The sequence below is a fragment of the Durio zibethinus genome, chromosome 14 (assembly GCF_047325235.1).
Source record: "Durio zibethinus cultivar Kanyao isolate XHJ-2024 chromosome 14, ASM4732523v1, whole genome shotgun sequence".
Classification (NCBI taxonomy): domain Eukaryota; kingdom Viridiplantae; phylum Streptophyta; class Magnoliopsida; order Malvales; family Malvaceae; genus Durio; species Durio zibethinus.
The window spans coordinates 20932923-20945567 of NC_143175.1; the positions used below are offsets into that span (position 1 = coordinate 20932923).

The 12645-nt window shown below is 32.4% G+C and overlaps 1 protein-coding gene, 1 long non-coding RNA gene and 1 pseudogene across 4 annotated transcripts; 1 reads left to right on the forward strand and 2 right to left on the reverse strand.

Moving 5' to 3' along the window:
• The first annotated feature begins 3736 nt into the window (after positions 1-3736).
• LOC149515119 (uncharacterized) lies at positions 3737-7587 on the forward strand. Of its 3 annotated transcripts, XR_016327685.1 has the most exons (4): positions 3804-4040; positions 4177-4289; positions 4962-5085; positions 6648-7587. It is a non-coding gene; the product is annotated as an uncharacterized LOC149515119 (long non-coding RNA). The 3 variants fall into 3 exon arrangements; XR_016327683.1 differs by having other exon boundaries at positions 3737-4065; positions 4177-5085; XR_016327684.1 differs by having other exon boundaries at positions 4177-5085.
• A 2351-nt stretch (positions 7588-9938) lies between these two features.
• Positions 9939-11632, reverse strand: LOC111294365 (glucan endo-1,3-beta-glucosidase, basic isoform-like). The gene is made up of 2 exons (XM_022887644.2): positions 11477-11632; positions 9939-11060 (listed from the first exon to the last, which is right to left on the reverse strand). The coding sequence occupies exons 1-2, from the start codon at positions 11562-11564 to the stop codon at positions 10606-10608; spliced, it is 543 nt and encodes a 180-aa protein (XP_022743379.2). The 5' UTR covers positions 11565-11632; the 3' UTR covers positions 9939-10605.
• Positions 10108-10517, reverse strand: LOC149515120 (putative glucan endo-1,3-beta-glucosidase BG3 pseudogene; annotated as a pseudogene).
• Positions 11633-12645: the final 1013 nt, after the last annotated feature.

Genomic DNA, 12645 nt, shown 5'->3' on the forward strand with positions numbered 1-12645 from the left:
AAATCTTTTTTTCCCTTTTTTTGGCATCAGGGCGTGTTGGTAGAGGGAGACAATGAAATCCTCCTCGACTTCAGCCATATCTATGAAACCAAGCTAATAGTTAAATAAAAAATTAATTTTAAAAAAAACCTTACAGGGTTACTTGAAACTTACCTTAATACTTTGTCCTATTTATTACTTTTAGAAAGGTCAACCCATGAACATCAATAATGAGCTTCCACTTACATGCAAAATCTAAAATTTTATCTCAATCTACCAAATTAAATATTGAAAAGGCCACCAGTGTGCCCATAAAAGAGCTGAGTGTACTATTTATTTCCCAAACCTCAATATCAAGCTCACCATCTTTATTAGCTTTTTGTTTCTTAAGGCATAGGAATAGTAGTTTTCAATTCTTTATTGAGTTTGGATGATTAGTGAAAAATTTTTTATTTGATCGAACTGTGATATAAAATCACCTACTATTATTGAGATATTTTTTAAGAGAGAAGAATTCCCTGACTAGAGAGAGAAAAAAAATCCAGTCATTGATAAAGAATAATAAAAGTAACTATGTACCAAATAAAATTTGGGGTGAGCTGAGTAATGGTCAAATTGTAAGAATTAAAAATTAAAATGAATAAAGGATGAAGTGAAAACTTTAGACCAAGCACAAACAAATCCTAGTATATGTACAGTCGATACAGCTCTAATCTATATATGACTTGGTCTGAGGAGTTCAACGTTATTATACTATACCCTTTTTTGGCAAAAATGAAAGTGGTACCTAAAACTTGAACGTGATGAGTTGAGCATATATTGGGATAATTTTTACTATTTGCTCTGTTATTTAGCTCACTCATCATGTTCTTGAAGATCACATTGAAATCACATAAAGTATATACAGGGACCTTGACAAGCTCATCCTACTCTACAAAACATTTTCTTTTATCATCATTTTTTTCAGTTGAGGTGCTCTATTACTTTTATCCCTAATTAAAACCCCTTCGTCAGAAGAATCTAACTTTTAGGTGAGAAATGGATCTCGAGAAAGAATAATGGATGAAAGTAACTCGATCTTAGAGAAAGAGGGATGAGATGAAGACCTTTCAAAAAAGAACAAGATGTTAAGAAAAACTAATTAAGAGGGGAAAGTATAAGTGGTAGAAGGTGGAAGAGATTAAACCTTAGAAGAAAGAATACCCAAAGAGAGGAAAGGTCGACCATATAAGATGGACCAACCTAAAAGATAGGGAAAGTAGGTGGATTTTGAAGTTCAAAGTCGATTTGAGCACATAGCTCTTCAATGCTCAAAACTCGCTCGTTTCTTGCCTGAGTATTTTTTTCATTGCACTATTACCTTTTTTCGGACATCAGATTGAACCAATAGGCCATCTTTGTATAGTTGTGGCCTCCAATAATAGGGGAGATTAAGTTGTCATCTTGTTGACCTCCCCTTAACTCTACCTTATAGCTCTCTATCCCTCCAAAACTTATACTAGAAAACATGGTTAGAAATATGTAACGAAGTGGGTGTAGAAAAAACTTTGAAGGCAAAAAAGTTGTTGAGATTGAAAATTTTAAGTTGGATTGAGAGCAAAGAAAGCAAAAAATGGAAAGCTAAAGCCTTACAAGCCCTCTTATATAGATGCGTTTTAGCCCAAAGGGATGGTACAATCCATCCCACGTGTTAGACCACATGCGGGTAAATGTATTTTCGTTTTTCTACTTTAAATCTTCTCGTTTAAATCGTCTCTCTCTCTTTATTTAATGCTATCATATCAGCTTAACCAAGCGAACCCCAAATCGAACCAACTGAACCAAATAACTATCAAGGGTAAACCAAGAGCCCGGTTCACTTTTAGGGTTCAAAATAAAGGTTTAAGTTTAAATTTTTGAAAGAAAATACAAGTCTTACCACAACCAAATGAACTCCAACAATAATCTCGAATCACCTTAAACAATCATTACCTCAACAATCTTTAAATTGATTATGCACTCATTTTAAAACACACGTGTGAGATCAGATGACCACCACGTTGGATTGTGGCTCAAAGCTAGTTGTTGTCCAAAACCAACTTCTTCTTACAATGTCGGCATTTAACGAAATATGCAACCACCTGCCTCTTATCATTGGCGATCTGATACTCAAACCACTTGGTAAAAGGACAGAGTGTTAATGGCATATAGGCATAGTGGTCATTTCCCTCTCAAAGCCTTCAGCAGATAACCAGAAGTATCTTGGTTATTTGTGTTGACTTGACATGACAGGTCAATCTAACATTTTCAGTGTCATTTCAGCTCGACCCTGTCCTAATTGTCCTCTTTTTATCCTCTCTAACTTATCTATACATATAAAGACTCAAGCATCATAAAGCTAAATTCATCACATTCATTTTTCTCTCTCATTCTTGCTTTCTTGTCAACCTAATTTTGTTGAGTTACACATCAAAATACAAACATAAATAAAATTTTTTACCTTTGCTTCTAATTATTTTTTCTTTCTACATTTACAAAAATACTCTTTAAGTCAGAGCTCAATATCAACAAATTGTTAATGAAATTAGTTTTTTACTGTAATCAAAACTTATTTGTTTCTTGACTTGTTAATGTGATGTTGACGGTGTTGACGTGGTACTATTGGAATGTGTTTATGCTCTGGTGATAATGTGGAATTTTTTATTAGCCATGTAGAGTGAAATGGATCTTTACCATAAGAGCTGAAAAAAAATATTGACTATCATTTTTCCTCAAAAACATTGTCTTACAAGAATTCGTCGCTGCCATCGCTGTCCGTCGACAAAATATAGTGGGTTGCACGTGGCTGTTTTTTCATCAAAACCAAATCCGATTGCACTTTTGATCGCTAGAAGCCAAGAATTGAGGCCAAAATTATCACCGACTGCCTGGATTGGATTACGATGAAAATTTTAGCTGAGTTGTTAATAAGCCCACTAAAATTCGGCTTGTACTCAAACTGGCAGTTTCTCAATTAATGATGTTTTTTCTGTAATTACCGGAGGAGGTTTTTATGCAGCAACTACCTGGTTTTGTTGATCAAAATTTTCCGATTCATGTCTGCAAACTCAAGAAATCTTTTGTATGGGTTAAAGCAAGCAGCAAGGGCATGGTTTTCTGACCTTGTAAAATATCTTCTAACTCTTGGTTTTAGGGCCAGTCACGATCAGATTCATCTGATCTCTTTATTTTTAACCAAGACCATTTATTTTCATCTGCAAGTTGATGACAGCAAATGAGCCTGATCAATTACTGAGCAAGATTATTGCATCCTTATCTCTCATAAATTCTCTGTTAAAGATATGGGAAATTTACATTAATTAATTACTTTCTCCATCAGTGTTGAAGTCCTCTATTTATACTCAACGAGGACTATTTCTATGGCAACATAAATACATTAAAGACCCTTACTCGGAATCAAAACTGTCTTTACTCTCTACTCCATTGGTTACCACTTTCTTCTCTTATTCTCAATTAGGACTATTGACTGATCCAACAATATACATGCAGGAAAGTCTGCTAGTGATCACATATTCTTAATTTGCTGTGAATAATTAAACCTTGCTCAATACATGCAATAATAGTCTGCTAGTGATCTTGTGAAGGCCTTTAGTATCTATAACTTCATATAAAACTTATCACCCAGCATCTTTAGAAAGGACAAGTAAGCAAATTAAAAAATATAAATTGAGGGGTAATTGTGGAAATAAAGCTTTTCCGTAAACTTGTCCAATCGCTTGAAGGGAAAAGCTTCTTGAAATTGCAGATAGAGGAAAAAGCAAGAAAAAAAAAGAACTCACTCAAAAATGGAGAAGAATAGTAGTCGGTTGAGAGAGGTGAGAGAGATGGAGAGATGATGAGTTACCACGAGAATGGGATCTTCAGGAGCTTGAACAATGGCGGCAAACACTGAATCCATTGCCTTTGGAAGAGGATCGAAGACCTTTTGTGGGTTTAGTGGAAGTTTGAGAATTATTAGAATCAGAGGAGGTTTCTATTTCTTATAAGATGAGACTCTTGGGTTGGTTTCTTTTAAGCAGCAGGTGCTTAAAGACCTTAAATTCAACTGTGGGTGTTTCTGCTTTTCTCAATGCTGCACTTTTTCCGATAGTTTTGTGGAACTTTCTTCGATGACTTATGTTTTTTTTTTCTAATTTTTACTTCTTTTGAAATGTTTAGGTAGAAGAGTGTTGGGGTATGACCTGAATCAGGAAATGGAGATGAAGACTGACAGTGGGTTTCGACGTCGAACCAATCCTTCGATTTCGCAGCTTCTGACAAAAAATCTATAAGTTGAAATTCTAAGGACTTTTATTACTGACAATTTATGTTCGATTAATTTATGTTTTTTCATTGACTTTATTTTAAGTTGCGAGGATTCGGATTATAAGGTTTTTCATGTTTGCATGTTAAGTATATTAAGAGTAAACTCTTCCAACAATAAAAGCAAGATTAAATTTTTGGGTTTTCTGCAATAGTCTATCTAAGATTCAATTCTCATTGGTAATTTTCCTTTCCCCTTTTTTTCTTTCTTTGCATGTTTAGTCTACTCTTTTTATTTTACTTTGCATGCAACTTTTTTGGGTTTATTAATTTTCAAAAGTTTTTGCTTTTTTTGATTTTCAAAAGCATGAAAGTTGCTCCTAGGGCAACTTTCATACTTTAATATTTTGTATAAAAGTTGTTTATCTTGCTGGCAAAAAATATAAAATGTCGTATAGGTACATACTTGGCTTATTTGTATGATGCATTTACCTTTTTCATCATCATAAAATATGTTAAAAGTCATTTTCTTGATTTTTTAAAAGCCATAATAATTTATTGCGTTATCTTATGGCACTATCAGTTGTCATCTTTAATATTCTGCTTAAGTTTTAATGTAATATTTTAAGGCTAATTTTTCTGTCTATTAGCTTAATGCATCTTCTACCATGCTCATTGTTGGATGTTGTTTTCATATGTAGGAATGAGCATCTGAGCAAGTTCAGCACCATTCCCAGCTCCTCAGTTGTGGGATTGCCCAAGCCATGCAGATATTGATGAGAGAACTGATATTTGGTCGTTGGGGTGCACTTTATATGCAATAATGTAAGAACTAATGCTTATACATGCACTTATACAATGTTTGCTTTCTTTTAATGAACTTTTTATTGTTTTACATTTTGTCCTTTTATTATCATTCATCAAGTTCTTTTGTTAAACAATATAGTAAGCAAAGTGTCTGAGCAAGTCTTGTGGTTGGAATCTCTTTATTGGTTTCCTTCTGGCTTAATCTAAGGAGTAGATTTTAAGTATTTGATGTGAAAGTTCTATAATGCTAAAACCAAGGCTATTGTTTTTTCATGTAGTTGTCCATTGGTGTCTAAGCCTTAGAAGATGAACACTAAAACACATGAAATTATACAAATTCAAGTAATTCAGCAGTTTAAAGTAGCGTACAAAATCACACACAATGACTAGAAAGCATCTGGTCCTAAAATGAGTAGTCATGGCTTACCTAAACTTTTATGTAAAAAAAAAAAAAAAACATGTTTGCTTTAATCTTCTTTTACCAATCTTATTTTGCTTTAAACTGAAGCAAAACACTCTAATGTGACTGTTTCATGCACAAATTCATTACTTTGTTTGCATCAAATTATTGTCATGCTTTTTCGTGATGATATTACTTTCTTTTCTAAAAATAAGATCAAATTATTGACATGCTTTTCATGCTGATATAACTTTCTTTTCTAAAAATAAGACGAGATTTAACAGTAGCCAAAGTCACCATTGTGTAATTTTTAGCTTAGTTCTGTGTTCATCCTTTTCATGTATGTGCTATTTGAAATCAAAACTTCAACACTTAGTCATGATTCTTAAACTTGTTATATAAGACCTAATGCTTGTTTTTTCAATTTAAAGGTAAAAAAGGAAGGAGATATACCCATAATTGTAATAGTAAGTTATAGTCCATGTAAGTATACTCATTTATGTGTTTACTAAAACCTACAAATATACATAGGAACGCATTGAAAGGAGCCACAAACATGTGACAAACTTTTATTTACAGCCGAAAAGTCTGAAAAGAAACCTGAGAAGCTGGGGTCGACTCACCACTCGACACTCACCAATGCCAATTACCATAGGCCTTCAGCAGCTAGGATGGTGCTAACTAGAAAACCAGTGACTATACCCCATCGAAGAGTAGTAGTAGTAGAATATGTTAATTTGGGTCCGTCAACCTGATTTTGCGACACCATGATTGCACATTTTACCTTCCCTTTTTAAGGTCAATTACCAAAGTTTGCAGGGCCATATCAGATACCTCTCACTTTTGAATCTAATTTTCTCATATCTGGGTCTTGATAAAGCTATCTCTGATCTTCTTTTTTCACGTATAAAAGTTACAAAGTGCATGGTAAGTAAAAAGAAAAAAAAATGAAAAACAAAGGCAGCTCATAGGAAAACAGGATTATTAGCAGCTTTTTAATAAGTGAACTTTATGCTGGAATTTTTTTTGAGTGATTGATTCCTTATGTTTGTTTTTGGATTAGGACATCTCTTCTTTGTTGACAAGATTCGATTATAGTCATTATTATCAACTTATTTTCTTGGAACCTTGCATTACTAGCTGTGGGTGTTTGATTTTTTTTAGTCCTTTATATGAACAGAATATGTAAAGAAGGAAGATTGATTTGGTTGGTAGTTGTTGAGGGGCACTTATTTCCGATTCTGTCATTACATTCCAAGTATTGGTTAATGGATTAGGTACATGGAGCCAAAAAAATCTATCCAATGAAAGAACATACTATTTTGGGATGTCAAATCAAATTCTCTTCTAGATGCATTTTCAGGTCGGCATGGAAAGCAGACATTTTTATCTTCATGTCTGGTAATATATTTCAAAGGGCTTCATGTTTTTGAATCCTTTTCAGTTCTTTGCTTCAGATGAGAGGATAAAGGCTCTCAGAAAGATGACAATGGCAGTAACAGCAGAACCGAGGAAAGCAGCTCTTAACCTCTTACTTCCTTATTAGAGATCTGACTTTGAGGAAATTATCTGTGCAATGGATAGTACTTCTGATCTTTTGTGCTTCTTTTAGAGCATGTGTGCTTCTTTTACTGTGTGATGTCAACCTGGTTGGAGCTTTGTTGGCGTGTAATATTTGCATAGAATATCTTATTGCCCCTTTTTCGTTTACATCTCTATTGAGGAGTGTGAATTTCATTTTAATTCCAGACCTTCCAGTAACAATCCGATTGTTGGACTCCCCACTTCATGAATTTCTTCCAGAGGGTGACTTAGAACAGATTGTAAGTGAATTAACTTCAAAGACTGGCACGACTGAAGGTGAAGTTTTCTCAAGAATTGAAGAAGTATCTGAAGTGAATCCTATGCTTGGTTTCCAGGGTTGCAGGTTAATATTCCTTCTAAGAACCTTTAAAGCTGATGGTATTTGTTTTCCTTTTTCATTTCTTGGCAATGGCATAGTGAAATAAAATCTTTAAGTGATGGATTCTATGCTTAATATAGTTTGATTATGACAACAAATTTCGTTTCATATCTGAATCTTTTGAAATTGTTTGATTTCTGATTTATATGGGAGTGTATGCAAATAATGAATGAAGCACAAGAAAGCTCCAAATGGAGCATAGGTTGGATTTGGAACCTTTTCTTCATTTTTCAGGTTGTGAATGAAAAAGCTAGTGTGCGGGAAAATGCCATCATCACGGTATTGTATATTATATAATATATAATATAATTATTTATTATTATCATATGTATAACGTAGTCAAATCTTATAAGATTTTTATGTATATTGTAATATAATATTATATATGATTAATAAAAAAATATAAATTAACTATTTTAATTTTTATCTATATTAATCATATTATTGTTTATATAACCATTTAAACTTCCAAAATTTACTTTTATATATAGGTAGTAGAATGAAAGTTAAGGTAGAAGATAAAATTAGCATTCAAACATTTTATTTCCTATCAGACTTTTGGTTTTGCATCTCTCTTCTTAAAAAAGTATCATTAAGGATAAATGTGATTTTTATGCATTATATCACTTGTTTATAACAATTGTGTAGATAATTTTAATTGAATTTACTTCAGTCAAAATTTGTCATTGGGCTTAATTAATTAAAACTCAAATTCATTTTACATGAGATTTTGAAGTTCAGATTTGCATCTGTGCAAAATTGACTAATTTTTAAAACTTTACTGCTGAATATTTTTTAATAATTTTGATTTTGATTGGTTTGGATATAATTTTAAAATTTGAGATTGAGTCCCAAAATTTAATATTATTTTTAGCAAATGATTTAAATTTAATCATTTTATTTTGATTAAAGCAATTATTGTTTATGAATCTAAGTTTTTGTTTTCTATAAATTTCTTTTTTCAGGTTAATAAGTCCCATTTATTCGACTCCGTTTTAATAGATTATGAAATGGAAAAAAAAAGGAAAAAGAAATTTTAGCATTCGTTTGAGCGACAAATGCCAGACTATATTTTAGTATCAACATTTAATTTTTATAATATTAATGTTGTAGCTTTTAGTAAAACCGAAATTATACCAAACCATGGGGCAAGCTGAAAACTTAGCTTATCTCATTTTGTAATTAAATCTAATCACAATTCAGTCGGTCAATGGTTGAATGAAAAAAAAAAAAAAGAATGGTTGATATAATTAAGTATAACAGGTTTCATATACACTTTTATTAATTAGTTAGATAGATAGATTTAATAAATGGTGCGACTCTATTTTATGAAATGAGTTGTGTTATTTTAATTTGGTACCTCTATAATTAATGCCATACGGAAGGTGCATGTTTAATAATCTCATGTACGTAATTAATTATTTACCTTGTCTTCGTTATTTTCTTTCTTCTCTCAATTTTTTACATTTTGAAAAAGCAAGAACAATCCCTTTTTTTTCTTTTTTTTTTTTTAGCTTTTAGTAATTAGAACATTTATGCTCGAATTATTTATTTTCTCAAATAATGTAATATAGATGGAAAACATAAATACATATAATGGTATTGAATTCATCAAGTGCAATGATTTTTGTTATATTTATATGTTTAAATCGTCTTAATTTAATGGTTGTGAGATTTATTTTATCATCACTTCCATATATTGTCCTACATGTGAGAGAGTGTTTCACTAAAAAAAAAGGTAAAACTCACATCTGTTAAATTGGAGCAACTTGAGCACATAATCAAGTGTACTCATCCTATTTATTGTCAATTAATTAGTTTTAAGTTAGATGTTTATTTAAATTTTAATATAATATCAAAATAAGTATTTTCTTGTTTGTTAGCTTTTTTATGATAAATTTGTTATGCTTACAATGTGAAATTTATGTCACATGATAAAGATTATTATATTTACAAACATGAAATTCATGTCACATGGTAAATCCATTATGTTACACATAAGAGAAAATATTATACTTAAAATAAAGTAAATCCCACATGAATTTTTTAAGGTAAATCTCACAAATATTAAATTGAAAGTATTCTGGACACAAAAATATAACAATAATCACTCTACTTGTTATTAATTGATTTTAAATTAGATGTTCATTTAAAGCTTAAACCAAAGAATTTATTATCTAAAATTTCATAGTTGTATTATACATTTTCTTTCTTTTCCATTTAATATTTAAAGAAAAACATTTTTCATTTAGATTCGATCCGATTGATCTTTTGTTATTTTAACAAAGTTTTCTACGATAAATATAATAAGAGGTGATTTGAGTTAAAGAAAATTGTTAGGAGCTTTTGCATGTATTGTTCCACATGCGTACAAACTTGATTAACGTAAATTTTTTTTGTTCTAATTTTGATTTAAATAGATCTCTTTTCAAAGACAGAACTTGTAACAAATAAGAGTAAATTTTTTTTTTTTTGAAGTAAAGAGTAGACACAACTTTTCATCACATGTAACATGTAAATCACGTGAGTTTTATTATTTTGAATATTTTCTAGCAGCTGGTACACGCTTATTTTGCTCTCCCTTAAGCAGGGATAAGCACTATGCTCTTATTTCGCTAAATATAATATAGCATGGCTGAAATGCCCTTCTCTTACAGATTTTGATCAGCAGCTCTATTTAGTTAAAATTGATTGGGTACTTAGGCTGCTTATTTGGAAGAAACAGTCCCCATTGTCTTTCAATTTCATCGCCCTGTTTTTTATTCTCATCAAACATGGCAAAAATATAAGTTTCTATAGGCTTTCCAGGCTTCTTTGGAGTACCTCCTTTCACATGCTGGATCAAATTCTGGTTATAAGTTCTTGCATTATCAATATTGGCTGCCGCCCGTGCCCCACCTCCAGCGGATGGCCATCCACTCTCCGACACAACAATCTCCAAAGAAGCGCCACCAGCCTTCTCCAGGGCAGCGTAAACAGCATCCAAGAAGGCATCAAAAAGGTTACGGTATTGCAAGGGAGGATCTGAGACGACAGGATCTTGAGATCTGAACAGAGCATAATCCAGGCTGATAGCTGGGTTGCCATCGTAGCTAAAATAGGGGTACAAGTTAACAAGTAATGGGGCTTGGTTGTCCACCAGGAAGCGAATGATGGGAACGAGAAGTAGCCTGTATTAAGGCCTAAAAGACCCCTTTGATGGAGGAAAAGATTCTCCCAGCGTCCCTGTGTCGATTGCTGTGGAAACTGTGATTTGGTTCCCTAGGCCAGCTGCAACAATTGCATTGCGAATGTTTTGCATGGCAGGGACTAGAAATAGTGCCACCGGATCTGAAGGTTTGACTTCATTTCCAACAGCAATGTAGCGGAATTTAACGTTGCCATAGTTTCGAACATTGTTCTGGACCCAAGTGTTTGCATTGGCTTGATTGGCAGCGACACGCTGAAGATCGGTATTTGGAACCCCTAGCATCACCTCAATGTTGGAGCCTCTGAGAGCTTGGAGAGCAGCTTGGTCTGGATCATAGAGTCTCATGCTGCTGATGTTTCTCTGGTTGTAGAGAGCTATAACTTCTGGCTTTGGTGGTAAGTTGTTGCCAAGCATTCCGTAACAAACACCTATTTGAGCACCTGCATTAGATGTAACAAGAGCTTAAAAATAAGAATGTGTTACATCAACTAATTATACCACTTGTGCAACCAAACACAGGAATATGTCCACAATAGCTATTCCTTTCCATAAACTAAACTATAAAATAACTATTCCTTCATATTCCTACCTCATTCTATTATCTCAACATTTTAAGTTTTATTCCATTTAATGAACCAAACCTACCTTAATATATGTGGATTGAGCTCCTTTCCATCATTTTTATGTCCATTATTTTTTAGTGCACTTGCTATTATCATCATTCATGCAGGGATTAGTCATGAATAGTGGAATCCATACATATAAATGATGATTAAAAATGAATTTTTAGATAACAAAGAAAACCAGATTATTGGACCATTAATATTATTTACAGAGAGAGAGAGAGAGAGAGTACTTGAGGTATCGAGGGATGCCATTAGAAGGCCAAACAGCAGCAATGTTGAAGCCATACCAAAGTTGCCAGCTAAATTGGATTTCGCCATGAGAGACGTAGAGAGAAGATACAAAAGAAAAGAGAAGAATTGAAGGAAGGCCGAAACTCTATTGCCAGCACCCCCACTTACTGGACCTTATAGAGGATCCCCACCCCTTGCATTTTCCAAGTGAATTAATTGCTCCATGGAAAATTATGTCATGGAAAAAGAAAAAAAAATCTTCCACAAAAACCATCTAGATTTCGTCATTCAACTGGGCCTTCTCTTAGTAACCTTTTAAAAGTCTTGGGCCTCATGGATCGGGAAAATTCAACTGTGGCTTGTGCCGGTTCCTTTCGCACGATAATCAACTATTCTTCTAATTTAATTCTGGCCTATGGGTTCACATTAAAAACGGAGTAAATGTTTTTTTTATTGCTATTCTTACACTAGTTACATTAATTCATTTTGAGCCTTTGTACAAATGGAATTAATTTTAGCTAGCAAGTAGCTTACACAAAATAACACCATTTTTTCTTTTGTTATTATTAGTTAGGTAAGAGACCAACGATCTTAACTCTTCAAATAAAAAGGACAAATATTAAACCTAATATTTGGATAAAATGACTCCAACATGTTCTTGACTTCCATGACTATGATGTGGATATGGGAATTCTCCAACTTCTTTGACCATAATTATTGGCACAAATTTCTATGCACTATTCATATACTGTTAGTATAATGATCTGCACTGTTCATGTATTGTTAGTATAGTAAAATCAGTGTTTATACAATTTATATCTATATATGCCTCCATTTGCAACAATTTCATTCGAGCAAAATAAACAAATAAATAGATTTATTTTTTACCAAAATAAATAAAAGAAATAGAACCGTATAATTTTCCACTATATTGCTTTAGTTGCTATTTTTAATGGTAGAAAGCTTTGAAAGGTTACTTTTTCAAGCAAATATTTCTTTGTATGAAATGAAATTTTTTAAAACCTTTTTCGAAATTAAATTATACATAAAATCTAATCTCAATGGGCTTGCACATGATCAATGAAACCAATTTATGTAGATTTGATTAAATTTTTATTAATTTGTATATATTTTTTATTTGTTTATAAAAATTTGATACATGACATGA